The 27,898-nt window shown below is 53.5% G+C and overlaps 2 protein-coding genes across 3 annotated transcripts in view; one reads left to right on the top strand and one right to left on the bottom strand.

Moving 5' to 3' along the window:
• THTPA (thiamine triphosphatase) overlaps positions 1 to 27,898 on the top strand; it is a 40,212-nt gene that overhangs the window by 6,662 nt on the left and 5,652 nt on the right. Inside the window, exon 1 of one of the 2 annotated variants that reach the window (XM_037037644.1) lies at positions 3,748 to 3,815. The exons of the other annotated variant lie outside the window; for it this stretch is intronic. The gene's annotated coding sequence lies outside the window, so the exon portion shown is untranslated. Of the gene's footprint in view, positions 1 to 3,747; positions 3,816 to 27,898 lie in introns of those variants that run through there. 2 annotated transcript variants of the gene reach the window in all.
• Positions 75 to 27,898, bottom strand: ZFHX2 (zinc finger homeobox 2). Its single transcript, XM_037037633.1, has 10 exons — positions 27,603 to 27,898; positions 11,354 to 13,440; positions 10,637 to 11,154; positions 9,873 to 10,113; positions 8,250 to 8,324; positions 7,770 to 7,828; positions 5,916 to 6,116; positions 5,360 to 5,486; positions 1,704 to 5,192; positions 75 to 1,453 (listed from the first exon to the last, which is right to left on the bottom strand). Exons 2-10 carry the CDS (start codon positions 13,389 to 13,391, stop codon positions 474 to 476), a joined length of 7,728 nt encoding a protein of 2,575 aa, XP_036893528.1. The 5' UTR covers positions 13,392 to 13,440; positions 27,603 to 27,898; the 3' UTR covers positions 75 to 473.

The raw sequence follows: 27,898 nt of genomic DNA, 5'->3' as shown, positions 1-27,898 counted from the left end.
CTTTTCCCCTTCTTTGTCGGGTTTTCTTTTTCCTTTTTATCTTCTTTTTTTTTCCCTTTTCTTTTGGTGTTTTCAGTGGAACCACATGGGACACATGTATTTGTGTGTGTGTTTATAGGAGTTGTGGGGTAACTGGGAATTCAGCAGGGAAAAGGTTGTAGGCAGATCAAGGACAGATTCTGGGTATAGTGGGCAAGGCAGACATGAGTAAATGATCAGGATGACAAATCAGGGTATGTGTCTATGCAGACATAGGGCAAGGAGTTGTGGAGGAGAGGTGTGTGGTGGGGGGAAGGCGGGATTCTGCTGGAGGTGGGGTGTGGGACTCCCACTGAGGGTGGGATTGAGAGATTCCCATGAGGTGGGTGGAGCCGAAGGTTGGGGTGAGGGATCTGAGCTCCCACCAGACACCCCTTGGGGTAAGAGAAGGAGCCCTGAGGACTTGCCCTCTCCCAGGATCTTGGTTTATCTGTTTATAAAGCTAGAAGTGTAGAGGTAGTAGTAGTTTTTGGGTTGGAGTCCGTGTGAGGTAATCTTGCTTCCTCTTTGGCAAAAGCCACGGCAGCCGTGGCAGCAGTGGCTGCGTTGGTGATGGTGATGGGTGGGCCCCCTGGGGGTGGGGCTGCCTTACGCCTGTGGGCCGAGGAGCGCAGGTGGGAGGCCAGGGCTTCACGCCCACTCAGCAGCACCTCACATGCCAGGCAGTGGTAGGTGCAGATGGGCACCCGCAGAGGCGGGGGCATGGAACCCCCAGAGCCCCGCCCAAAGAAGCAGAAGGATCTCTGATGAGCCGTGGCCGGGGCCTCCCCGTCAAATGCCATCTTGCACTGGCGGCACAGGTAGCGGTGGGTCACATCCACGGTGGAGATGCCAGTGCTGCCGGTGAGCAGCTCGTCGGCCTCCCCGGCCTCCCCCTCCCCTGGAATGGGCAGTTCGGGAGGCTTTGGAGGGGCTGTGGTTGTGGGATCAGGAGGCTGGGGCGGAGGCTGGAGGAGGGCACTGGGGAGCAGTCCGATGAGGGTCTGAGGTATCACGGGGTTCATGGGAAATAGCCCCTTCTTCATGCCATAAAGCTGTTGGAAGTAGGCCCCCTGCAGCTGGGGGCCAAAGACAGCCGGTGGTGTGGCCCCTCCTGCAGGGGGCAGTGGAAAGGGCAGGAACTGGCCCCCCAGCAGGGCTGGGACAGTGGCCTTCAATGCTTTGAGGTTCTTGAGGGCATCAGTGGAAGAGTTGGTGGGGGCTGCAATTGGCTTTCGCTCACCAGAGACCTTGTCCCCAGAGGGCTCAGTAGGCCGGCCTGGGGTGGGGTCAGTGGTGCCTGCTGCAGAGGTGTTGGTTTGGTTGGGCACAGGTCTCTGAGGTAAGGGGCAGCCTGGGCCAGCAGTCTGGACCACTGCGGTAGCAGGCAGGACCGAAGTGGTGAGGCCAAGGAGGCCTGAGGAGGCTGCAGGGCCTAGGAAGATAAAGGAATGATGATTAGTCACATCCTGGCCCCTCACCCTTCCTGCTCTAGGCCATCTCCAGCCTCACTCACCCATTCCCACTGTCTAGCCTCTGTGTTCCCTTTCCTCCCTTCTTTCCCCAAGAGCCTGAAACAAAGGCAGGCCACAGGGGATTGGAGATGGGAAGAGTCAAAAAAGAAAAGGAAGGACACTAAAGGGAAATGTTCTCTGAATTCCAGCTCCTCCCAACCTTCCACTCACCTGAATTAAAAGGAGCTAAGCTGCCCAGTGGAGGCTGGGCCAGAGCTGGGCTGGACAAGAGAACCGGGGCCAGGCGAGGCAGGGCTGGGGCAGCCCCAAGGGGCACAGAGGCAGTTGTATTGGCAGGTGAGGTCTTGGAAACCTGGGATGCCTCAGGTGCTGGGGCCAAGTCGTAGCACTTGTTTTCACTCTTCAGCTGGACTCGGACTGCCTCCTTGAGTTTGGCCAGGTGCTGGCGGGAAAAGAGATGGCCTCGGCAGGAGACATAGAAGTCATATTTGACATCACAGTAGGGGCAGTCGGTGCGCTGGGCTCCCAAGGGGCCCTCACTGCTGCCCCCAGCCCCGCCAACTGCTGCCCCCTGCAGTTTGGCCTTCTTTTCCTTGGCACGAGCATTCTGGAACCAGACCTGGATGACTCTTTTGGGCAACCCGATCTCCTCCCCCAGCACCTCACACTCCTGCATGGTGGGGGTGCGGTAGGCTTCATAGCAGGCTTTCATGATCTTCAGCTGCAGGCTGCTCATCTGGGTCCTGTAGCGCCGCTGCCCCATTCCATCTGGAAGCCCGGCCCCACCTCCGGGTGCCCCACTGGTCCCTCCGGCCCCAGGGGACTCTGGTTCGGCCAGGCTGGAAGCAGAGGAATCACTTAGATCCCCTGCACATGGACTGCAAGCCTCACTCTCCATAGAAGCTTTCACAGGTTCCTCTGGGCCCTCATCCTCACTGGGGGGGAGAGGAGGAGGTGGGAGAGGTAGAGGTGGCTCTAGTGTTGGGGTGGTAGCCTCTTTCCCAGGAGGAAAGAAAGGCAGGGGCCCCACAGTAGGGGTGACTGTAGGGAAGGGAAAAGCAGGTGCTTCTCTCTTTGGGGCCTCCCTCCCTGTCCCATCATCCACCTTGCCCAACAAGAGGCTGAACTTGGAGAAGGGCGCAGGAGTGGGTGGGACAGGGGGCTTGACTGCAGGATTGGGCACTCCCCCAGGGGTGCTGCGAAATTGGCCTTTCCTTTCTCGGGCCCTAGTATTCTGGAACCAGACCTGCACCACTCGCTTTTTGAGCCCCACCTCCTCAGAGATGCAGTCGAGCATCTTTCGAGTTGGGTTGGAATCCTGCATATACCAGCGGTACAGGATCTCCAGCTGCTCCGGCAGGATAGTGGTGCGCAGGCGCTTGTCCCTGGGGGCCTCACCCTCCCCTCCACCCCCTGCTTCACTGCCAGTGGGGGACAGACTCCCATCCTCATGCTTGCGTTTGAGGGGTGGCCCTGGCACTAGTGGAGTGCCTGCCACCAGGGGGTTTCGTTCCCCAAACACCAGCAAAGGCAGATCAAGGAGGTGGGGAGGAGCGCTGGGCTGCACAGATGGCAGGAAATGCAGTCGGCGGTGACTGGTCAGGAGGTCCTGGTTGGGGAAAGACATGGTGCACTGGTCGCAGGTGTGGACTGGGGAAGGTGAGGGAGGGGCCCTCCCTTCAGGCTCTCTGCCTTCTGGCTTTGTTGCTTCTGCTTGGCTCAGCTCTTCCCTGCCTGGAAGTTCTGGTGATGGGCCCTCAGGCTCTGCTGGGAGTTCCAGGCCCTGTTCCTCCTCTGCATCTTCCTCTTCTACCTCTTCCTCCTCTTCCCCTCTCTCTGCCTCTTCCTCTTCCTCTTCCGGGGACTGGTCATCATAGCATTTCTTAAGGTGTCGCACCAACTCAAAAACACAGGAGAAGGTGGTGTGGCAGCGCCTGCAGCCAGAGACTCCCCCAGTACCTCCTGCAGTTGGTGAAGGCCCTCCCTCGCTGGCATTTTTTCGTGCTTTCTGGCGGGCATTTTGGAACCATACTACCACCACACGGCTAGCCAGGCCCAAGAGACTTGCAAGCCGCTCTACCTCCCCGTCCTTGGGGTAGGCACTGGTCTCAAAGAAGGACTGCAGGGCCTGGGTCTGGAACTCAGTGAACTTGGTTCTGGAGAATCGACGGCCTGCAGGCACTAGGAGAGGAAGAGTCCCTCTGGAGTGCTCTTCCTCCTCCGAGGGCCAGCGTCCTCCTGCCCGGCTTCGCTCCTCAGGGGGATGTGCTCCCCCTGTCTCAGGCTCTGGCACCAGGAAGGGTGGACCCAGCGGGGGAGCAGGTGAGTCCAGAGACCCATCAGGAGGTTTGGGGGGCTCTGCAGGGGGCGGGTATAGGCTATCATAGCTCTTTCGAAACTGAGCAGCATAACGGCTCAGGGCCTCAAAGGGCAGAAAGCGGCGGTGGACATGCTCCTCATGTGTCTTGAGGATGAGCATGTTAGAGAAGAGTTTCCCACAGGCCCCGCAAGCCAGCTTATCCCCACCCCCGAGAGCCTCTGGTGGGGGTGGGGTTGGAGGAGGGGGTACTGCTTGTTTCCCTTCATTGTACTGGATCACCAGCTCAAAGCCGAAGTTTTCCAGGAGGGCTTTGGCTGCAGTGCGGGCTGCCTCACTGGGCGTTGGTTGTGGGGGTGAGGCTGGCCCTGCTTCAGTTCCCTCTTCAGCCACAGGGGCGTGCTCCCATTCCTGCTCAGCCAGCTCAACCTTTGGGGGTGGCGGCGGGGGAGGAGGGGTGGCAGCTGGCAGGGACAGCAGGGGTGCAGGCCCAGCTAGTGCCAGCTTGGGCCCCACCTTGAGGTCATGGAGGTAGAAGGGCAGGAGCAGCTGCTGCTGCTGGAGCTTAAGCAGTGATTCGGGCACCAAAGGGAAGGGGGGCAGGACCGGTGGAGTGAAGAGTGGGGCTGGGAATCGGTGCAGGTCCAAGGGAGGGGGAGGAGGGGACAGGAAGGGCAATCCAGATATGAAGCCACTGGGGTTGGGGCCTTTCTTCTCAGTACCGGCCTCCCCCTCAGTCTCTTCTTTGGGCTCTTCTTGGCCACGCTCTGACCCCTCAGCCCTGGCATCAGTCTTGGCTCCCCGAGAGCGAGTCTGGTGCAGAACTGAGCGCATGTGGATCTCCAGGGTGGAGCTCTGGTTGTAGGAGACTCGGCAGACTGTGCACTTAAAGGGCTTGTCTGTGGCAGCAGGGGTGGCAGGTGCCGTACTGGCCTCTCCCCGGGCAGGGCCAGCGGGGTCAATGGCAGCCTTCTTCATCTTGTGCAGGTGGGAGACAGAGTTATAATGGACCAGAAGGATGTTCTTCTGTGTGAAGGATTCCTTACACACAGTGCACTTATAGGGCCGGGCAGGGTCGAGAAACTTGTCCAGGGCAAAGTTAGTGGTCTTCCGATAGGTCAAAGGGTGTCGAGAGTCAGCCGGAGCTACGTCTGTGGGGCGGGGCTCTCCAGCAGTCCCCTCTTCCTCTTCAGCCGTAGGGGGTGGAGGAGCCATTTCTTCAGCCTGGGCATCAGGTCGAGGGGCTGGAGATGGGGCTGGAGATGGGGCTGGAGAGGGGCCTTGGTCAGGGCTTCCTGTGGGCTTGTCTGGGGCCTCAGCTGAGGGCAGGGGAGGCTCAGGAAGAGGATTGGGACTGGCTTCTGGGGTCAGGTGAGGGCCTTCTAGGGGAGAGAAGGAGTTGCAGTGAGAAGTGAACTTTGAGTCAGACCCCACCCACTCAGAATCTATGGCAACAATCCTGCCCTCAGTTGCCTTCAGACCTTCTTGGTCTGTGGAGCCCAGTTCCCCTTTCCTACCACCTTGGGAGGTTTGCCATCCCCTTCCTTACCTGCTGCCTGGTCTCTGTTGGGTGCAGGCTCTGGCCCAGGAGCCAGGGACTCTGGGACATCCCCCAGAGGGCTGAGAGAGGGCCCAGGCAGCACTTTGGTCATAAAGGTCATCTCTACAGTTGTGGCCTGTAATGGAAGAAATCCTGATGACTTCCCTCCCGTCCCTGGCTATTCCTGTGCCTGTGCCCAGCCCCTTTCCACAGCTCCAGCCTCCTCTCTGGATAAACCTCCCACCTAACTTCTGCTTTTCTCACAAAGGAGAGGGCCTGGGCTGCACCTCTCCTGTCTGGCAGCCGGGGCCTACTGTTGAATAGCTCTTATAGGACCTAATGGAAGTGAAGGAAATGCTTAGCTTCCTCACAGGCCTGTAGAGGCAGCTAGATAAGCTCCACTCTGAGGTTTCCGCCAACTCTAAAATCCACCTTCAAATCTGTGAAATGCTACTTCCTTTGCCAACACCCTCACTTAACATCCCTGCCTCTGCCTCTCCTCTTGCTCCTCCTACCTGGCCCTGACAGGGTCCCCTGGATGGGTCCTCACCCAGCCTGTACTCACCACAAGCAGTAGCTTCTCAACACACTCAGGCACCACATTGTGAAGGTGGCAAAGGTGGAAGTGCAGGGCAGGCCGGCCCACCAGCTGCTCCTGGCACAGTGGGCACCTGTATGTGGGCTGCACTGCATGCTGGGAGAGTGCATGAGCCCTCACCTGGTCCGACTCCGGGCTCAGGAAGTTGCAGTATGGACAGCAGTATACCTAAGGGCACATGGGTGGTGGAGCGGGTGTCAGGGATGCTTGGGACCTACCGTCACTCAACCTTTGGGGTTCTGGATACAGCATAATCCCCCAATACCAATAATGGAGAGCCCAAGAGGAAGGCACCATTGTGGGCCCAGCCACAGTCCTAAAAGCTGGCTCCTTCCTCCTTTCCCATGGACTATGACAAAGTCCTAAGCTACCACCTTGCCTTAATTCTTTGGCCCTCTCCCCTCCATCCTGGCCTGTCTGTCTGTCTTTCCTCAGCCCTGCTACCCTACTCAGTTCTCCAGACGACAGTATGACCCTGGATCCAGCTCTGCAGGATTTCATTTTCTTGCCTTGTCCACCCTCACACTGCTTGTATCTTCTCCCTAACATGGCTCCTCTTCCTTCTGGTACTTCCTGGGCTGAGTCTCCCTCATCCTGATCCTGGCCCACTGTGCCTCCTCAAGGTCCCTGAACTAAGTGTCTCAGGTGGGGTCCCTCCCTACCTTTCTGTTCAGAAGCCAGCTCATTCTCTCTCACAGGCTCAGCAGTTCCCACTTTTTCTTTCCTTTTATTTTTCTTCCCTTCTTAATGTAAACAACCACCATAGCTCCCCCAGTGGCTTAGAAAATTCTGACCTGGCTCTGTTAGCGCATTCCCACCCACACCTCTGGAGGGTGGGACTGGGGAGCCTGGGTGGGGCCTTGGAGGACACTTTGTTCCCGCCTTACTCACTTGACTGCCTGACCTCCAGCCTCCTTTGTCTCCCTGGCTCATTCCTTTTCCTGCCCCCTGTGCCATCAGTCCAGGCCTGCGTGCCAGGAAGGGGATGCTCATCTCAATGCACCTAGGCCTAGGAGCAGACATCTGGAGTGGGTCTGCTGCGGGAACAGGAGTTAGGAAGTGGGAAGCTGAGCATATGAGCCATTACTGCAGCAGTTTGCAGGAAGACAGACATAAAAAATACTGCACATTGCAGTCCAGTTTGGAGAACTGTGAGGCACAGGATGGCACCTCAAGACCGAAGTCTGGGAGTCCTCTCAAAATCAACACTTTCAGGCCACAGAGTTAAACTCCTGGAGCGTGGCTAGGTCAGGCAGAGGCCTGAGTCCTGGAGACTTAGAGATTTGCAGAGGTTGCTGTCTGGGTGAATCGTCGGGGTTGGTGCCTCTACCCTCAGGGAGGAGGTGCCAGGATGCTTCCACCCAGGCTTGGGGCTTTCTAGGGGACAGGAACATCCATATCTAGTTGTCTTTCTGCTCAGAACAAGTAAAGAGCTGGGCGGTAGCTAGTTTTTTGTTTTTGCCTTTTTCTCTTCATGTCTTCATTTCTTTCCTCCTCTCCTCCCTCCAGTCTTTCCTGTCTTCAGTACAGTTTCTCTCTTCACCTTTACATTCAAAGTCCCTTCCTGTCATCTTCCTCTGCACCTCACCCTTGGGGGCCAGCTCTGCCCCCTGCGGGTGCTAAACATCCATAACTGGGCCTAGGTGGGATTTCTTAAATGTTGTATTCTTAGTGCAATAAGTCATAAGCATGACAAAATTAGGTCTACCTTTGTTTGGTCTGAAATCTCTGTAAAGCTCTGCTGATTAGAATTTCAGCCTTTAGAACACGAGTAGATAAACTAGACCCCTCCCACCTCTTCCCAGTTATCCCAGTTCTGACCGTGGTCTGGCTGGCACTGTCTCCAGGGGGGCCAGTCTTGTTCTCTGCCTCTTCAGAAGCTGAAGATGAAAGGAGAGATTGAGAGAATCTACAGACATCCCTCTTCCTTTCACAGGCCCCCAGCTCTTAAGATGACCTGATTTGTAGCAGAGCTTCCAGGGTAGGGGGTTGGGCTCTGGGAGAAGGGAGGAAGGGCAGGAAAGTACAGGGCTATACCCAGTACAGTGAGGGAGGTTGGCTCAGCAGGGCTGTTCCCAGATTAGTGGGATGGCCAGGTTAGGGTCCTCAAAGAGAACAGGACACCCAGCTTCTATGGCTCTCCCTTCTCTGTGTCCTTTTTTTGATCATGCCGGCTCCTTTATCACAGGCCTTGCTGGGTGCTTGGATTATTGCAATATCCCATGAGCACCTCAGAATGTATTAGGATTGGGGATGTGGAGGGCAAGGGATGGAGGGAAATGAAGAAGATGAGCAACTCACCCAATTGTTCTGTCTTGTTCTGGGCATCTCTCTCGGGGGTGGGTGGCTCAGCTGAGGGGGTAACAGGAACCTTCCCTGTATAGAATGAGTAGAGAGTCAGCTTAACAAGGATGAAGCATCAGGAATGGGAGAAGACAGGGCAGAGAAAGCAGTACAAGCAGCCAGTCAGTGAGAAAGAAAATGGATGGATCAATCAACAGGCAGGGGAAGACAAAAAGAAATACAGAGAACAAGGGGAAAAATTAGTGTTAGAATTGGTAGGGCCTAAGAAATTATCTCTGACGAGTCCAGCCCTCGTCATTCAGAGATGAGCAAACAGCCCTGGCTGGTGTGGCTCAGTGGACTGAGTGCTGGCCTGTGAATCAAAGGGTCGCCGGTTTGATTCCCAGTCGGGGCACATGCCTGGGTTGCAGGCAGGTCCCAAGTTGGGGGCATGTGAGAGGCAACCACACATTGATGTTTCTCTCCCTCTCTCCCTCCTTTCCCCTCTCTCTAAAAATAAATAAAAAATTAAAATCTTTTTAAAAAAAGTAACAAAGTATCATTTAAAAAAAAAAAAGATGAGCAAACAAGTCCAGTGGTAGGTGAGAGAAACAGGACCAAACTCGGCTCCTTGTGTTGACTGATCCTGGAGGCCAGGAGCCCAGAAATGTGGAGCGAGGGGTGCTGAGGAAGGCAGGTGAGGATGAATGGGAGCAGCTGCACGAGCAGGAGGCGGCCAGTCTAACCGGGAGAGGAGATTACCACTCAAGTAAGAATTGACAGATGTGTAGGAATTTATTTTCGGTGGTGGCCTAATTAAAGTGTTAAAGTTCCTTAACTCCATTCAGCCTTGCGCCAGGATCGTTAGCTATTGATCTGGGCCCCTCCGGCACTTAACTCCAGCCAGCATATTGGCAATTCAATTAGCACCAGTCAATGCTTTCTGTTCCTGGTTCCTGCTGCCTGTGCCCTCACCCTCACCTACCACTGGCCTCTATGAAGCCCAGACACCTGTGCCCACCTCTGACAGTTCCTTCCAGGCCTTTCTCCTGGACCCTCTGATCAATGGCACCTGGTGGGCCTTTCCCAGTTTCTGCAGATACAACCTGAGTTGCTTAAGGGGGACCCTGAGCCCAGACTTCAGGCTGAAGAGCTCTGAGGAGACAGAAAAAACTGGGGAGCTTGTCAAGGGCTTCCCATCTGTGCTGCCTTCAGGCCAGGCCCACAGCTCCCATCAATTTCCAATATGTCCTGGACCATTCTTCTCTTTCTGCTTCTCTGTCCTTCCTGACTAGCTCCTGCCCACATCCCATACCCGGCATTGCTAGGACACTGGTCACTACTTGGAATCACTGGGTGATTCCTCCTCATCTCTCTTTCTGTTCTCTTTTGTCCACCCAGCAAATTTCCTGCCCTTCTCTGCCTCCTCCCTCCAACAACCTCTTGTTCCCCCCTTCATCTTGGCTACCCCACTGTTCCTGAAATCCAGATCTGTCACCCCTTTATAGCAACTTTCCCCCTGCTGCTGAGTGCCCTCAGACTGGTGTCTCCTTCCTTGTATAACTTTCTCATCGGCCCCCTGGCCCCTGTGCCAACTGCTTTCCATGCCCAGTCCTTCCCCTCCAGTCTCCTGGTTCTCACCTGGAGTCCGGAGCTGCCCATGGCTGAAGCTCAGGATGCTCTGAAGAGCCGAGAGCCCTTCCTCGGCTGCCGGGCCACTCTGCAGCAGCTGCAGGCGCCGCTGGGCCTGGGCGTCACGGTGGGCCGGTGCTCGCAGGTGCTGCAGCACTGCCAGGCGGGAGGGCGTCTCCCAGGCACAAAGCAGGCAGCGGAACAGCCCCAGCTCTGCCCCTGCCGCTGCCCCCTCCATCTCCAGCAGAAACTGCAAAAATGGAAAGATTTTTCCATTTTTGGGCTCAGGCCCAGCAGGAACAGATGCCTCCAAATCTCAGGGGACTCCTTTGCCTTCCCCAAAGGAGCTTTCAAGCCCCTCTATTCTTTCCTAAGGCCATCTGAGTATTACAGCTTTTCCTTCCCAATCTTCTTTTCCTCCTACCCATCCTGGGTCTCTCCTAGTTTCTGAATGGAATCTGGTTCTGTTCTCAATCTTCTGGTGATAAGATGTACTGAGCAGAGGCGGATTCCACCCTCGAGCCCCAACTACCAAAAAAGTTGAATAAAGTACTGGAATCACTTTATCTGAGTCTATCATCTGTGGTCTTTTATTCAGCATCTTTTTTTCTGAATAGTGTATTACCTTGGTGCATACGTGCCTTTTCCTCCAAATCTGCCACCTGGGTTTTTCCATCACCTTTCCATTCTGCCTATTCATCCCCATCTCCTCTTCCCTCTCCCTGGGGGCTGTCTGCCCTGCCCTTCAAACCCCAGGCCCTCCTGCCCCTCACCTTATAGACCTGGCTGTTTTCCTCATGGGCCGCACCCCGGATGTGCAGCTGCATCTTCTCCTTGCTGTTGGACTCAAAGTCACAGATGTTGCAGCGAAGGTGCAGAGGGAGCACAGACCCATACAGAGTTCCATCTCCCAGGGGCATGGGGGAGGGGGTGCCCACGGCCCCACCGCCCTCCCTCAGGTGGGCTGCCAGCTGGTACTTCTGAGCATGTTTGTCAGTCTTGAGGTGGAGCTGGAAGTTGGCCTTCAGCTGGGTGCTATAGCAGCAGAGCTTGCAGCGGTGGGTGTCCCCGGCCACTTCCTTCCATTCGGCCTCCGGCAGACTGCGGCCCATGCTGCAGTGGTACAGCAGCAGTTCCAGGTTGTCCGTGCTGAAGGCCTGGCATACAAGGCAGCGGAACACCTTCAGTGACGGGCTGTCATCTGGGGGTGGCGAGGTGGGCAGGCCATCGGACAAGGAGCCCAGAAGCTGACTTTGAGGCAGGTGGGTGTCCGGGGAGAGGCTGCCAGGGGCTGGGGGACAGAGATGGGTTAGTGGCCCGAGAAGGAGTGGAGCAGGGTTCGTTTGGTCTGTGGGAATGTGGGTGGTGGGTATATGAGGACAGTGGTGAGGGCACTGGGGTACCTAATTGGGGGGCTGGCCCTTGGGAAGAGGGCAGGGAATGGAGTTTGGCCCTGGAATGGAGAGAGAAGCAGAGCCCATAGAGCTTACCAGGTGTGGGGAACTTGCGGGCAGACGCTCCAAGGTGGTGGAAGCCATTGAGAAGCAGCTGGGCTTCCAGGGGTTTGTCTGGTCTCAGCCCAGGGCCAGATAAGGGAGCCTGGGGCTGCCCTAGGGCCTGTGGCCCAAAGTACTGGAAGAGTTCAGGGGGAGTGGCAGGGGCAGCCGCTCCTGGGGGCGGAGGGCCTGGCCCCACCAGCCCAGGTGGCAGGCCCAGCGGCAGCCCCTGGTGGAGCATGAGGACATTCTGCATGTGCTTCTCAGAGGTCATGTGGATGCGCAGGTTTCGAGAGATGTTGGTCTCGTAGCTGCACACCTTGCACTGCCAGGATGATTTGGTCTTGGGCTCCTTGTCTCCCACGGAGGGTGGGAGCGATGCCTCTGGGGGGCTTCCCTGCCCACCAGGTCCTGCCTGGAAGCCCTGCAAGTTGGCCAGGTGCTTGTCAGACTGCATGTGGATGCTGAGGTTGCCCTTAGTGGTGGTGGAATAGTTGCAGATGTCACAGCGGTAGGGCTTGTAGCCACAGTTATAACTCTCTCCCCGTGCAAGGCGGGGGTGGGCCCCCCCAGCACTGCAGTAGCTGCAGTGACTGTTGCTCTCAGGGTGTTTTTCCCGCATGTGCACATCCAGGGTCTGCTGGTACTTGTAGTGCCAGTTGCATTTGGGACACTTGAGTGTCTTGCAGGAGTTGCGTGAGTGTAACAGAGACATGTGGCTGGACAGGCTAAGGCCCTGGAAGGCTGCAGGGGCTGGGGCGTAGTCCTCGGCTAGGCGGTATGGCTGGGGTGGGTCACTGGGGTCTTCAGGAGAGCCCACTGGGGCGGGGAGAGTGCCCTCCTCCTTGGAGGTGGGTGAGCTTTGGTTGAGTGGGGGGCAGAGCCCTCCATCCTCTTCTTGGCCCTCAGGGAACCAATCTGGCCCTGCCTCACCTGCTGCCATTGGCAATTCTTTGGCTTGGGTTGGGCTGGGGTCCCAGATCGCTGGGGTTGTAGATGGGGAGGGTGGACTGAGGGCCATGACCTCTTCCGTGGGCAGTACAAGGCCCTGGGTTGCTGCCTCAGGAGGGCCTTCCTCTGTCTGGACTGCAATCGCCTCCAGGTTCACTGTGCTGCTGTTGTCCAGGGGTATTTCTGAAGGTGGGCAAGCAGGTGGTTTTGGTTCCAGAAAGCTTAGGAGGGCCATGCAGCCCTCATCCCCTTCCTGGAGCACAGCCGGGTTGCCCGGCAGGCCCTGGTGTTGAGCAGGGGTTAACTTCACCCCATGAGACTGTGTATGACCCATAAAGGCCTGGAGCCGGCTGAAACCCAGGCGGCACAGGAAGCAGAGCCAGAACAGTGCCCTGTGGTCTCCCAGCCTGCTCCCAATGGGGCCATCTTTGGGATCTCCAGGTGGGTTTGGAGCCAGCTGGTAGCTCCAGAAGGCTCCATCCCTTCCCTCACAGGCAACCAGAGATGGTGCTGAGGTATCATGGGACAGAATTTGGTCAGAAGAGCTAAAGCCTTGGATTGGGTCAAAGCCATGCTGGATGTGAAGGGCAGTGAGGTGTGCAGGGGGCGGATGGGGTAGGCTGGGCTCCTCCTTGATGCCCACCTGGCCCCGGGGGAAGCCCTTTGGTAACAGCAGTTCACTGCCACCTGGCAGGGACAACTTGGCCACTAGGCAGGCCTCACCGTCAGCTGTGAAGAACAAATGGTTACTTAGGTCCACAGGAGGGAGCCCTCCTTCTCCCTCCTCCTGCTCCTGGTCCTCTTCTACCCCCAGGTCCTTTGGTGGGAAGCCATCACAGCCAGGCTCTTCTTGGGGCTCCCCAATCTCCTTTGGTGGGACAAGGCCACAGCCTGACTCCAGGGGCTGTCCCCCTGGCTCTGAGGGCCTCATGCTCTCAGAAGTCGAAGAGGCAGCAGGGGGATCTTTGGTGACAGGATTAGGCAGGGTGCCAGGGGCGGAGGTGTCTGGAGGCAGAGACTGGGCATTGTGCCCAGGGGGTGGGGTGGTGCCAGCAGCAGAGGATGCGCTAAGGGTGGCCATGGCAGATGAAGGGGTGCTGGGGGTTCATTTCAGCGTGACAGCCAGTACCCTGTAGGGGAACATGGAGAGGGCAGTGCCGTCAGAGGCCGCAGGGGAGACACAGGCAATTAACCCTCCCGCTACTCCAGTCCCACTCTCTTCTGAGCACCGGGCTCAGGTACCCATTTGCCAACTTGAAGCTTCACTTAGTGTCTAAGTCTTCCAACTTAACATGTCTAAAATCAGAACTCTTTATTGCTTCCCTGAATTTACTCTTCCCCATCTTTCCTGTCTCAGAATTTGGTGCCACCATTTATCTGGTTGATTAGGCTAAAAACCTCAAAGTTTTCTCTTGCCCCACCACATGCAATTTGACAGCAACCTCTTAAACATGTAACCCCCTCCCCCCATTTATCTTTGTCTACACCAGCACCATCCTGGCCCCAGCCATTCTCATCTCTCCCCTGAACTAATGGCCCCTTGGCCTCCACTTCTACCACTGCCCCTCCAATCCAGTTTCTCCCCACCCAGCAACCAGAACGAGCTTTCATTTAACTCTCAGTTATGAAAATGTCAAACATAGCCCTGGCTGGTGTGGCTCAGTGGATCAAGTGCTGACCTGCAAGCCAAAGGATCACTGGTTCGATTCCCAGTCAGGACATGCCCCTGGGTTGCCAACCAGGTCCCCAGTAGGGGACCCATGAGAGGCAACCACACATTGATATTTCTCTCCTTCTCTTTCTCCCTCCTTGCCTCTAAAAATAATAAAATCTTTTTTAAAATGTCAAACATATGTAAAAGTAAACCAAAAATACAAAGAATACTTTTGTACTCATCACCCAGCCTCAATAATTACCAACGCATAGCCAATCTTGTATATATCTTCACCCAATCCCCTCTCTTTCCTGTATGGTTTTAAAGCAAATGTCATAAAGAATCATCTTTTAAAATGTAAATCAAAGCCCCGGCTGGTGTAGCTCAGTGGATTGAGCACGGGCCTGTGAACTAGAGGATCGCGGTTTGATTCCCAGTCAGGGCACATGCCTGGGTTGCAGGCCAATTCCTGGCAGGGGACACACGATACATTGTGTGTCCTCGGCAGAGGCAACCATACATTCATATTTCTCTCCCTCTCTCCTTCCCTTCCCCTCTAAAGATAAATAAATAAAATATTTTAATAAAATACAATAAAATAAAATGTAAATCAGCCCTAGCTGGTGTGGCTCAGTGGATTGGGTGCTGCCCTATGAACCAAAAGGTCACTGGTTAGATTCCTAGTCAGGGCACATGTGTTGCAGAGCAGGTCCCCTACTGATGTATCTCTTGCACATCGATGTTTCTTTCCCTTTCTCTCTCCCTTGCCCTCTCTTTAAAAATAAATAAAATGTAAATCATACTATATTCTGCTTAAAACTTATTAATGATTTCTCACTGCCCTGTGAGTAAAATCCATACTCTTTCCCCGTATTTGCAAAAGGGCCTATCTGATCTGACGCCTGTATCTCTGTTCTCCACATTGCCGCTTGGCTGGCCAGCCCTAGCCCACTGGCCTTCTTGTTGCTCAAACACACCAAGTTCATGTCTACCTTAGAGCCTTGCCCAAGCTGTTTCCTCTGCCTGGAATGCTCTTCCCCCAAACCTCTCTGCCTGGTGGTTTCTTGTCATTCAAGTCCCTGCTCAAATATAGCCAACAGGCCTTTCCTCTCTTACAGAAGCTAAACAGCCCCAGGAAGGTTACTTTCTTAGGGATTTTAATGCACTTAATAGTTCCTGCTTTAGTGATTTCTCCCTCCTAGAAGGGAAGTTCCGTGAGAGCAGGAACTGTCTGCTTTATCCACTGCCTTATCGCTAGCACTGAGAAAGATGCCTGTGTCATAGTCAATACATGTCTACTGAAGAATGGGCTCTGGAAAAGACCCTCAGATTTTCTAAGCACTGAAGAGGTAATTTCCACCAGTCAAGGTCTTCTTTCCAGAGGGGCTACAGTGAAACTCCCACTGGCCTGTAGCACCATGCTGCTCACAGACACCTGCCAGACCTATCTCTGGTCACAAGTGTGCGGAATTGGTGGGAGTTCCCCAGGCCAACTGAAAGACAACAGTGTTTATGTGATTAGCTTCCCCCAAAATACAAAAGATAATAATAGTAACAATATTACTAATAGCTATTAAGGTTGGTCCTGGCACTGTGCTAAATGCTTTACATCACCTCATTAAACCTGACAGCAACCTTATATGACAGGTGAGGCAGCCAAGAAACAGGTGCAGTAGGCTCCTGATGCTCACTCAGCTCCGGGTAGCGAAGCCAGAAAAGGACTGGCAGGGCAGAGCTGTATCCAAAGCTGTGGCCTGGGCTCCTCCATCCAGTTGGACTCTCCCTCAGACACAGCGCAGGCAAAACGGGCCTCCAAAGGTCCAGAAATGAGGGTTCCTGGGCTCCCTCTGGCTGACTAGAAAGAAGTACCAAGCCTCACCATGCTGCTGCCAACCTTTTTATCTTGACACCAGTCCCCTCAACCTCACCAATGTCCCATTGCCTTACCACTGCATACTTCTTCTGATGTCCCAAGTGGCCCACAACCTTTCCAGTTCTTAGAATCAGCAGATCTCTAATGACTTAACCTTGAGCTCTCGGGTCAGAGTGCTTTAAGGAAGGGATGAGGTGTATGGCCCTTCCTTTCGTGGGACACTTCTAACCCTCACCTCCAGATTCCTGGATTTGGAATGAGTCTTGCTCTGGCCCCACGCAGCCTTCAGGCCCTGTTCCCCATTCTCTCCCCGCCCTTGGGAGAGGGGGGGATACAGGGAGGGAGGTGGCTAGGCTAGCCAGGCACGAAGTAGTAGCCCTTTAGGGGCTCCACGTGGGGCTGGATAAGCATGCTAATGAAAATGCAAATCTGCACCTGAGCAAGGGGTGGATGAAAAGGGTCGGAGAACCAAAAAGAAAGTAAAGGAATTAGATGGAGGGGAGTCTGTCCTAAATGACCAGAAAAAAGCCCTGAAGTTGTGGGAGAAAGGTATTCCTCCTATGGAATTTGGTGGGTGAGGGGTGGGGGTGGGGGGGGGAGAGTGGGGATGATAAGTGAGTGTGGATCTAACATTCCACTGTCTCCCACCCTTGAGGCAGGGCCCAGTGCCCATTCCCTGCCCCACCTGACGGGAAGAACCAAGGCTGGACAAAAAGGGCCTCTCCTGGGCCCATCACTGAGGGCTGAGGAGGGTGGGTACTGTCTCCCCCTGGCCCATCCTGCCTCTATCACATCGATCAGCCCCCTCTCCCCGGCCCCCCACTCCCAACTGTAGATCAAACTTCAGAGGAGGGTTAGGGAGACCTAAGCCCCAAATCCTCTCTCCAAAGCTGCAATTCCCCAAGATTGGGTGAGGAGGGGTTCGAGGGAACCCAGTTGATTGTAGCTAGAAACCAAAGAAGCTTTATTAGCTTTAGGCTGGCCTGTGCAGGAGACCCAGGACACCGAGGGTAGGTCAGAAGCTGTTTAAACTTGCAAATCTCTTCCCCACCTTCCAACCTGCCCCTCCTCCTCTTCAGGAAAGAATTTCAATTGCAAATTTATTTCTGCCACAGTGCACCCTCCAACTCCCCCTCCCCCTTCCTTCCCAGTGCTTCTCCCATCACCCACTATTTATTACAAACTCTTAACTGCAGCAATTATTTTTTCACTTGTTTTCTTCCTTCCACTTTCCTCCTCCTCAATCTTTTCTTCCTTTCCTCTCTGAATGTCAGTGCCCCTTTCTTTGCCCTTTTTACCTTGAACTGAGTTTACATACCTTTCTGGGGATTATGCAGGACCAGATGACTGGCTTAAGTCACCCCCTACCTAGAGTCCTGTTCTCCCTCAGACCAGTGCCATTCATTCCTCTTTTAGTTCTGGGCTTTTCTTAGGAGCCTCTTTTCTCCCCCGGGGCACATCCTAGCAGTGGAAAGGGAGAAGGCAACCCCTCAAAGGCCCTGGCATTCCTGCCTCTGGAATCCTTCCTTCTGGAGGAGGGAAGGACGAAGAGGGTGGATCAGGTGTAAGGTGGAGGTTGGCGGGCCATCTGAAGGAAAGCTGGGTAGAGGTAAGGCCTGGGGCGCCCATGAGGAACGGGTGAGGGGAGACAGAGCAGGCAGTGGCGGCGGTGTGATTAGAACGGAGATTGATGTGAAGGGGCGCCACAGACGGCAGAGAGAGTCAATAAAACGAGAGGATCACATTAGAGGCGACAGAGAGAGCTTTAAATTACAAGGCTGCTGCCACCGAGGGGGATGGGAAGAGGCAGGCCTGGAGACCAGGGAGAGTGGGGAATTCTGAGGGTGCAGTCATCCCCCAGGATGAACCCTCCAACTCCTACCCTAAAAGGCCCTCATCTCCAGAGCTCCCTTGCTGTCCCTTCATTCCATCTCCCTCTCTAATGCCCCTGCCCTCACAGGGTGAGGAGAAAGCTGTGGAGAAATAAAAGAGTTTTTATTTCCTTTTGGTATTGCCCTCTTCTACCTGGTGGAAGAGGCTACTTTCAGAGTTCAGCTAGGGAACTGTTGCCTTATCACTGAAGTGGGGATACAAAGGCACCCGTAAGTAGATGGTCAAGAGCTCCTATTTCTTGATATGTGCTCCCTGTTCAGGGGTAGATACAGCACTTAGAACAGGAAGAAGCCAGGGAGCCCTACTGTTCCAAGATGGACAGTAGGGACCCAGAAAGCTACTGAGATGGAGATGTTATGAAATGGGCAGAAACATTTGATGTGAACTTGGGGGCAGCTGAAAAGGTGGGCTCTGAGACCACACAAGCCAGGGAGATTATGGGGAGGCTTCAGAACCAGCGAATTACAGAAGCCAAAGGCGCAAATGCAAAGGAACTACGGAAAACATGAGGTCTGGAGGAGACTCTGGCCCTCACTGAAGAGGGGGCCAGGGTGTGGGTTCAGGTTGCAGGGTAGAACTAGAGGCAAAGCTAAGGAGGAGCCTGCCCTCTGGAGCCCCCTCAAGGCCAGGCAGGACTCCACTTGGGTAGAGACCCCCTCTCACCTCTGGGAGAGGAAAAGGAACACTACTGCTCCCTAGTGGTTACAGAGGGAGCATCATTCAGGAGACAGGCCTGACAGGGACAGATAGATTGGCTTTCTCCTCTGGTCTCCCTTAAAACAAAAACCAAAACCCCCTCTCCTTCCATTTTTCCAAACCCAACAAGCCAAAGGCTTTCCCAGCAGAGCCTGCCAGAGGGCACCAACACATTAGCTTAAAGTTTGAGTACAATGATTCCCACATCAGAGCCTTCTAAACACTTTTGCCTTTCAATTTTCCAGGCATTCAGTCTAACCTCTTTCCCATAACTCAGAGCCAATTTTTTGGACCTTTTCTCTTTCCTCTCTGAAATTCTTGCCTAAGGCACTGCTCCCACACTCACTTTGCCCTTGCCTCTCTCTCCTTTCTGACTCAACCTGTTGCTTTCAAGCAGAAGCAGCCATGGAGAGGAGGGGAGGAGAAACAAGAGAGGTAGAGTGTGTGGCCCCTGCATAGGGGGGCGCATTTGGTGTAAACAGCAAACACACTCTTAACTAGATGAGCTATCTATTTCAAGGCAGTCGAAGAACCTGGGCTTTGGATTCATGCCCATTCAGTCAATCCTGACTCCCCGACTCACCAGCTCCGCAACCTGAGTAAGTTACTTATGGAGAGAATCTTAGTTTCCTTATCTTGGAAAATGGGGATAATGATACCTTCCTTGCTGGCTGTGGTGAAGACTAGACTAAGTAACCTGTGAAAGTGCATACAGAGTGTTGAATCAGATCAGGGCTTTTCCTTCCGTCCTGGCTATCTCCTCCCAGAGCGGAGTACAGTGTCTGCAGATTGGCTAACAACCGTCGTTCTGCCTCGCCCCTTTTCAACCAGCATTCATGCTGTCATCTCTGCCCAGATCACTGCAGGGCAGACCCTTCGGTGGGCAGGATATAAACCTAGTCTGCCCAGCAGCAGACTTCATTTCTCATTTGGCCCTATTGACTGCTGGGCTAGAGATGCCCCATTACCTCAGAGCAGGGACTGAAAGCTTTGCCTAGGCTCACACTTTGCCTGGGTGTAGAAGCAGCTAATACTTGGATCCAAACTAGTATGACTTATCCCTGTATTTAAAACTGTAAGTTTCTGTGTCTCTAAATCTTACCTTCTATATTTTTTAAAAAGGTACTCTTATCCCTCCATTTTAATTCTACCTCTCCCTCCATTTAACCTCTCCTTCTCCTCCCCCAAATATTTGAGAAGTACTTACATTTTGTAAGATAAATTTTGTCCAAAAGAGAGAATATGAGAATGGCAGGAAAAGGAGTAACATAAAGGGTAAAGAGCTAAGGCAAAGCAGAGAGAGAAAGAAGGGAGAGGATGAGGTAGGGAGGTTGGGGGGGTAGGATGCTGGATCCTGATCTGCATATGTAAATACTGAAGGGCCCCCCCACTTTGGCATCATATTGGACAAGTTGTGTATTCCAGTGAGAGGGATGGAGCAAGGAGGCTGTGTCTTACACCTTGCAAGATGCTTAAAGTAAGCACAAGGGAACTCTGCAACACGTGAGGCACTGCGCTGATCCCTCTGCAAGCATCACATCACCTAATCCTCCACTACGGTCCGATGAAATGATACAGCTATTCATTCCCATTTTACAAACATGGACACAGACTCAGATGGATTGCAAATGTTTTAAGGTCTCACACTTGGAAAGAAGTAGAATCAAGACTGGACTCAGGTAGCCTGCACTCTGCTCTTGGGTTAATTTGTTAGCTTCTAAACTCTGGCTGGCATGTATTTTGAATAGATTTTGAGTTTGTCACTCTGCCTTTATGCATAAGTATACTGTCATGCTACTCTTTGAGCTTGAAAGTGTAGGAGGGCTGTCTCCCTGTTTCTTAAGATGGGCCCAACAAGCCCACTGCTTTGTACAACTCCAGTGGGCACCACCCACATCATAGTCCATGCAGGGGCCATGGCCACTGTGTGTGTTTAGGGTTGGGGTTAGACAGATTATCAAAGGTTGAGTTATTTGACTGATGATGATGTGTGTGTTCATTTGCAATGCTTCTGAAAAATGACCTCAGGTGGTTGCTTAAAGCCCATTTCTTGGCTTAAAGCCACACCCTGACTGGTGTGGCTCAGTGGACTGAGCGCCAGCCTACTAACTAAAAGGTTGCTGGTTCCATTCCCCGCGAGGGCACATGCCTGGGTTACAGGCCAGGTCCCCAGTTGGGGATGTGCAAGAGGCAATTGAGTCTCTGGCACATCAATGTTTCTCTCCCTCTCCTTCTCCCTCCCTTCCCCTCTCTCTAAAAATAAATAAAATCTTTTTTAAAAAGCCCAAATATAGAATGGGAAACAGTTCCTCATGGAGCTATGTCCACTGAGATGATCATTATTGAGATTGGCACTTTGTATGTGATTAATAAATAAAAACAATAATTATTCAACCACATGCCTTATTTCCTGAATTGGGGTGTTCGTGTGTGTTTATTGCTTTTTGAGTGTGCATGTGGCTGAGAGCCTGGGGGTAGCCTGTCCTTAGTACCTCTTGTATGTTAGGAAGGTGCTAGCTCTCAGGCCCCGGGTATGGACCCTGGGCTTCTGGTCAGCGGCAGGGTGTCTTGGGGTGTCCAGTGTTGGTTTGCTGCCGCATGCCTGTTTGTGTTCAAAGCCCTGGCTGGCCCTGGTGCGGGTGTGTTTGGGGTGGTGGTAATTACTGGGATGGCCCAGCCCTAATGAGTGTGATCTCGTTACACTCTCACCGCCTCTAATGGAGCTAACCTCATTTCACAGCCATTAGAGATGGAGATGAAGCCCCGCCCCCTGGCCCCACCAGCTGCAGCACTTTCAGCCCTAGCCTGGTACTGTCCCTCCTGCTTGCAGTTTCCCCAGTCCACTTCTTCCCCCGTTCTTCTGCTCCCCCTTCCAGGCTTCCTTCTCCTGTTCCCCATTGTTCTTTCCCCTTCCTTCCTCTTTCAGCATCTTCCGCGTCTCTCCTCCATCCCTGGTCCCTCTTCCTTCTGCAGGTCTGTCGTCCTCCCCATCTCCATTTCCCCTCTCCTACTCCGTGCCCCTCCTCCACCCTTCTCTGTGGCTCTCCCTCCCCTTCCCCAAGTTGCCCCGTCTGGCCAAAGGACAAATCTCAAGAGGGAAACCAGGAAAGACAAACAAGGTGCGGTGACTTCATTATTGTCGTTAATTTGCCACTTCAGTTCCTCCCACAAGGGTCAACGCCAGCACAGCTTGAACTCAGAACTGACAAGGCGGCTCAGACCGTTGCCTGCCTTTGCTGTGTTAGGCCTCTCCCACAAACACATCTCCTCCTCCTCCTGGCCTTCATTTCCCTGCAGGGCTCCTGCTCCCGGGTTCCTCTCTTCCAGTTTGTTCGCAGTCCCCACAGCCTACCACCCTCCCCTTTTCATTTAAATTGTGGCCTTCTCTCCGCCTCTCTCCCGGCTGGAAGTCACATGGTTTTTACTTCAGACTCTCGCTCCTCCTCATCTTCTGCCTGTCTGGCTGGCTTCACCCACTCCTCTGTGCCCCATCCACCCTGAACCTTTTTCTAGGGCTTCCCTTTCTTCCCTCTTCCCAACCTCAAATGCACCCCTTTCCCTAAGGCACCAGGATTTAACTCTAGGTTTCAGAAACCATATAGCCTGAAAAAGCTGGAGATGGGAGGAAGGAGGTATGACCTCGGTAGGTGAGTGATACAGAACGCAGAAGTGGCTGGATAGAAAGGAAGACAACGGCAATGTCGGGGGACGCAGCAGAATCCAGACTCATATCTGAGACCCAAGACACGCTGGGCTCCAGAGAAGCAGCTTCCTAAGACCAGAGGAAAAGGACAGAGCCAGAGGCCCTTGGGCTTGAGACAGGTTGAGGGTGGTCACCAACAAAATAAGGAATGAAAAATTTGAGCCTGGAAATGGCATTTACGCCATTGTTTCCTCGGGGGGAAACAGTCTAACACTCCTGTCCCACCCTCTGCCCTCCTTCACTGAGAAGCCAAATGACTGGCAATTGACTCTTGACCTTCGGCCCAATCCCAGCCCCAAAGGGAGAAGCTGAGGGTAGTTGGCTGTGACTGGAGGCACTAGGGAAATGCCCGCACATGAAGTAAAAATTTCTGACCCACACCCACCCTGCGGCACTGCCTCCGCCTGTCAACATGCTAACACAGGACCAGATGCTGCATACCTGTACCCTCTTCTCTCCAAAGAGCTCTCTGCTACTTATGTCCTGCTAATGAGCACCATTCCAGTGGGTGGCCCTGCTGTGATTTCAAGGCTGGAATGGTAGCTTTAATGTAATCCCAGATTCCTGCCCAAATACTAGAGGTGAGCTCTAGTGTTCTCATTTGACTGAAAAAAAATTTTTGACGGGTGCTGTGCTGTCTCAGGAGGAATTAGAAAAATATATCTTCTTCCAGGTGTATGCAGTTAACATGCCAGTGGTACAGCTTGGTGATAGGAAAGCAGGTGAACTTGCCCTGTCACCCTTAACTGAGTACCCTAAACAACTACACAGAGTTCCTGGACTCCTTCCTACATGAGGGGGACAATGGGATTATCTGAGTGCTGGAAGGCAGCTCTGAATCTTTTACCCCCATCTCTCCAGCCTGGGGTGGGGGAGGGGTGGGCAGGTGTCCCCTGGGACTTTCCCCAGAGAGGCAGGGGCTCTGGGAAAGTGAGTGGTGGGATGACTGAGAAGCCAGAGAAGAAAGATGGAAAAATCAATGAAATGAGTTTCTAACGGTGAGGTAAAGGACCGCCGTGTCGACAGCCTGTCGCCTGCTGCAAAATATGAGTTGCCTAAGTCCATGGCGGCCGCTGACAGTGCATCCAGCTGCCACTGTCCTCCCTTCAGGCCCCTGCCCACCAGCCCCTTCTCCAGCTGTGCTGGCCTTTCTTATCATAGCCCCTAGGGCTCCCAGCTCACTCACTCCTTCCTGCTCTTCTCAACTCATTCAGGGTCTTTTTCACTGGTCATCAGAGGAACAGGACAGGATATAATCCCTGACTGGTTACATCTCTCTTCTCTGGGGCTTCTGTGTATTTATACTGCCCCTTGGTGTGAAGATTTCACTCACAGCCATGGTGAGCTCTGCATTTCTTGCCTCTGCTCTTCTCCTAGATACCTCTGAACCCATTCGACAGCGGGCAGTCAGGCTCAAACACATCCCTCACAGGGCTCCTTACATCCAGGTCTGTGCTTCTTTCTGCCTTTTGGCCCAAGCCAACAATGACTTCCTTGTAATTGCCTGAATTAGAATAGGGTGTTTAGGATGGGCCTGGTGGTGATTTATGAACTCTTTATTTGTGACCAATGTATAAACATGGGCATGACCGATTCAACTGTGGTTTCGTGATTGGGGGTGGGGTGGGGTGGGGTGGGGAGGCTACTCCGAATATAAATCTGCCGACTCTTTGGAAATAACTCTCAACCTTTTCTGGAAACCACCCTTTCTCTACCTTTCTCTGCATCTTCCTCTTGGCCTCCTAAGACTTCATTCGTGTTTTTCTCCCGTCATCTCTACAATGACTCCCCAGGTCAGCCCCTCGAGTCCACCCCGGCTGGCTGCCTCGAGTATGCCCCTAACCCAGCCTGCCTTCTCAGGTCTAGCTGTGGCTCAGTTCACTCTCCTCCAGCCCCTTCCTCCATTCTCTGATTTCCCAGCTTACCCATTACACAGACATAGGCCTGAAGGGTGGGGTGAGAGGAAGACCAGCGATTCTTTCCCTTAGCCTCTTCCTATCAAGTCAACATTTGATCAACAGACATTTACTAGGCATCTTCTGGGTGACAGACACCACCCTAGGGGCTGGAAAACAGAAACTAGCCACAAGCAGCTCCTGCTCCTACAGCCATCAGGAACAACCTGGGGTCTCTCACCTACAGTTTTGACCATCTGACTCAAGAGTCCCAGTTTTTTTTCTCTTTCCCTACAGTCAAATTCCACCATGCCCCCTGGCAATTCAGAACCCCTCCCTTTTCTCTATTCAATTTATACCTCACATAGCTCTGATCCCTGCTCTTCTCTATATCCAGCTTCAGCCTCCATTCCTAAACCCAAAGAGGTGCATTTTACATTTTTGGTGTGTCTCACAGCCTTTCTTTCACATTCGGTAACTGCCATTTTCAGTTCTCTTCTTTGCCTGCCTTTCAGTTCAACCATCCCATTCTCCACGTCCCTGTCTCCCCAGGTTCCTTCCCCTCGCTCCCTCAGACCCTAGCAAACCTCAGGCACTCACAAACAAGGCCTCATTCTGAGCTTGGAACAGCTCCAGGAAGGCAGGTCAAGCTACCAGACCCAGAAATCCTACAGATTTGACTCAGGCCCCAGCCCAGTTAATGTGCAACTCCCCAGCAAAGCAGCAAGTTGTTCCTCTATGGGTTTCAAGGTAACACCAGCTGCTCTGACATCATGGAGGGAGGAACCCTGTCAGGTTGCCAAGGCAACGCTAACAATTTATGACATCAGAGGCTTGAGATCTTTGGTTCTCAAGGGGCTAGAAAGATTCAAGTTCCTGTCAGCTAAAGTAAATAGGAATTCTACTACTTCATCTCTTTGCTTGTGTTCCCCTGGCTTGGGAATGAAATGCAAAGGCCTTTGGTGGGATATTGAGTGATCTGGCCAAAGGAATGAATGCTCCTGTGGCTCTCTCTCCCTTTTGCTTTACCAGATAGCTCTGCATGCTCCCGCTCCCTCTCCTTTGGCATCTCTCTTATGGGGCTTCGCCCAGTGGTGTTTCTGCTCTGCCTTCTTTCCAAATCACCCCTCCTGCAGTGCTGTCGCCACGCCGTGTCCTCCTCACACCAGAGGCATTTGTCTCCTTTGATACCTCGCCCTCTCCTCTTTCCCCCTCTGTACAGCTCTGATCTGCTCCAGCACTTCTTGTTTGCCTTCCGTTTACCTTCTTTGTACCACACTCATTCTCCAATTCCTCCCTTCCCCCACTTTACCATTGTATTCATTTCATAGTGCTTTTTCTGTTGACCTCCTCTTCAGGAATATTCTATTATTTATCTCCCTCTTTCCTTCTGTATCACTATTAAAATTTTTTTAAATTTAATTCTCTTGGTTTTTCATTAATCACCCCTTGGTTCCTCCCCTGCCTCTCATTCCGCAAAGATTTCTTCCTTTCCTTTGCCTGGTCCTCGTGGCATGTATTTCTCTACCCCACGCGTCTACTGCAGCCAGCCTCTCCTTCCTTTCTGTAAATCTATTCATCACTGAAATCTTCCATCTTCTGTCCATATCTACCTCCTTCTTTTACCCTTCCAAGCTCAGGATATCTGGAAGAACAGTGATGGGCTTAAAACGAGGTAAACTTTCCGGACTCTTTATCTACCTTTCCCATCCTTTAGGTTGAATAAATCTAGCCCCCTGCATAAGATAGCTTTTGTCACGCTAATGAAAACTGACTCCCAAAGAAACCATGCTGAACCCAAATATGATACTAGGACTGCAGGATGAAGGACTGTAAGGTGAAGAAGCCACTAGAATAAACTGAAGGATAAGGGACGACCACACAGGGTGGAGCTCAGAGTCCTAGAGAATGCCCCCTCCAAAATCACAGTTGACAGTTAACAGACATAATGGCTCTGACTGATGAAGGGGTTATACGCCCCTGGAAACCCATTAAATTGATTTCTTGGCCTGTTTATGTGCCTTCGGAAACCATACTCCCAACCTCTCCCAGACCCTTGCTCTCTGGTACCTTCTGCGGCTGGAATTAGAATGCTGGATGAAAGGATGAGATAAAAGGAACTTAGGGTAACCAAAGAGAAAAGGTAGAAAGACCACAAATTATGGGAACAAAGGTGGAGAACAGGCAAGGGAGATCATGAGAGCCAGGGATGGAAAAAAGGGGTGAAACAAAATGGGGAAATGAAAAAATAAACAATGGTAAAGTGAGGGCTGAGAGAAAAATCAAGTAAGCAAGAGGTCTGTGGTGGGGAGCTCTGGGGACCTCTGAGAGAGGCAGATAACAGGAGACCAGAGGTGAGGTCCTGGTGGGGGAGAGAAGCACATGGCAAAGAGGACAGTCAACAATGCTAGCAAGTTCCAAAGCTTCCCAGCGAAGGTGGAAGTGGAGGCTGTCCTGGCTGAAAGGACACCGGAGTCCTTGGGGGAGACATGTCTGCTCCGTCCCTTGACTCTCCCAGGCCCCTGACCAGAGATCACCACAGTCATGACTGATAAGCAAACTCCAAGGTAGCCTGAAAAGGCCAGAGAAATCCATGGAGACCCTGAAGGAGAGGACATGTAGTCCTAGACGGGAAGAAGAGTCAGGCAGCCAAGGCATGACACATAGTGGCAGGGACACACAGGAAGGCAGGATCACTTGGATGGGAAAAATCACATGCAGAGACTGACATACAGACCCAGAGAGAAATGGGTGGGGAGAATGAATGCGGTGAAGAATGGCAAAATCAAGAGGCAGGGACACATGGGTAGGGATCAGCTGGGCTACAGGCACTCCAGGTCAAGTGCTCAAAAATGATAGGGCTACTCAGAGAGAGGGGCAGAGAGAGCGAATGGAGACTTTAGGGGGCCAGGAGAGGCACACTTCACGTTGAATGGAGCAGTGGCCTCCCCTCACCTCGCACCTTTCCAAAACACACACATACTAAGATCCAAGATTAAGGGTATTCATGTCCATTCCTACCCACCCCCACCCACAGCGCGCTAGCCCATCCATCAGCCTGGCTGCCAGCCGCGGTTTCTCCCCATCCCGTGGCCGGCGGGGGGGCCGCCGAGACCCAGGCCACTCCGGGCTGACAGCTCCGAGCCCTGGCACTCACCCGGCCTCCCCTTCCCTCCGGGATCCCTGCTCCCCACACAGCTCCGCGCGGTCCGTCTAGGCTCTCATTACCCTCCGTCCGTCTGGCTGGCTCCCAGTCCAGCCTCTATGCCTTTCCTTTCCCCGTCTCTCCTCCACCCCTGCACCTCTTTCCCCCCCCCCATCCTCTTGGCAAGCCCTCTCCCTCCCCCACCCCTGCTCCTCCTTCTCCACAAGCTCCAGATCTGTCGGTCCGTCCGTCCGTCCGTGTCCCCTCCCCCAGTCCTTTCCCGACCCTCTGCGTGCCCTCCAGCGGCAGTCTCGGCGCGCCTCCTCTCCCCTCCGTCTCAAGCTTCCAAAGAGCAAGGAAAGGAAGAAGAGAGGGAGAGGAGAAAAAAAAAAAAAAACCAAAACCCAGCAGCATCGGAAATCGATGCACTTACACCTCAGCTGGAAGCAGGGACGGGAGTCGAACCGCGGCCGCTGAGCAGCGCGAGGCGGGGAGGGGAGGGGGCGGCTCTTGGAAGGGACTTCTCCGATGTGTTGATTCCTTTTTTTTTCCCCTCCTCCTCCCTCCCTCCAGCGCTCACTCCGGGGCGTCGGGGACGGAGATGGAAAAAATAAATAAATAAATTCACGGCGGTGAGGGAAGTGAAGGAAAATAATCAATGCTATTTGGCTGCGGCTGAAGTGTTTTCCCGGCTTCGTGAGGGGCTTTCCATTGATTCACCCAGGGCAC

The sequence above is a fragment of the Sturnira hondurensis genome, unplaced genomic scaffold (assembly GCF_014824575.4).
Source record: "Sturnira hondurensis isolate 20B ecotype Veracruz unplaced genomic scaffold, ASM1482457v3 Scaffold0023357, whole genome shotgun sequence".
Classification (NCBI taxonomy): Eukaryota; Metazoa; Chordata; class Mammalia; order Chiroptera; family Phyllostomidae; genus Sturnira; species Sturnira hondurensis.
The sequence above is the reverse complement of the archived record's forward strand: the minus strand, read 5'-3'. Positions and strand labels throughout refer to the sequence as shown.

Coding starts and splice junctions, on each gene's coding strand:
- ZFHX2 (XM_037037633.1), bottom strand. CDS start 13,391: ATGGCCACCCTTAGCGCATCCTCTGCTGCTGGCACCACCCCACCCCCT. Junction 5,487..5,915: donor TTGAGAAGCTACTGCTTGTG/GTGAGTACAGGC, acceptor CTTCCATTACAG/GCCACAACTGTAGAGATGAC. Junction 5,193..5,359: donor CAACAGAGACCAGGCAGCAG/GTAAGGAAGGGG, acceptor TCTCTCCCCTAG/AAGGCCCTCACCTGACCCCA.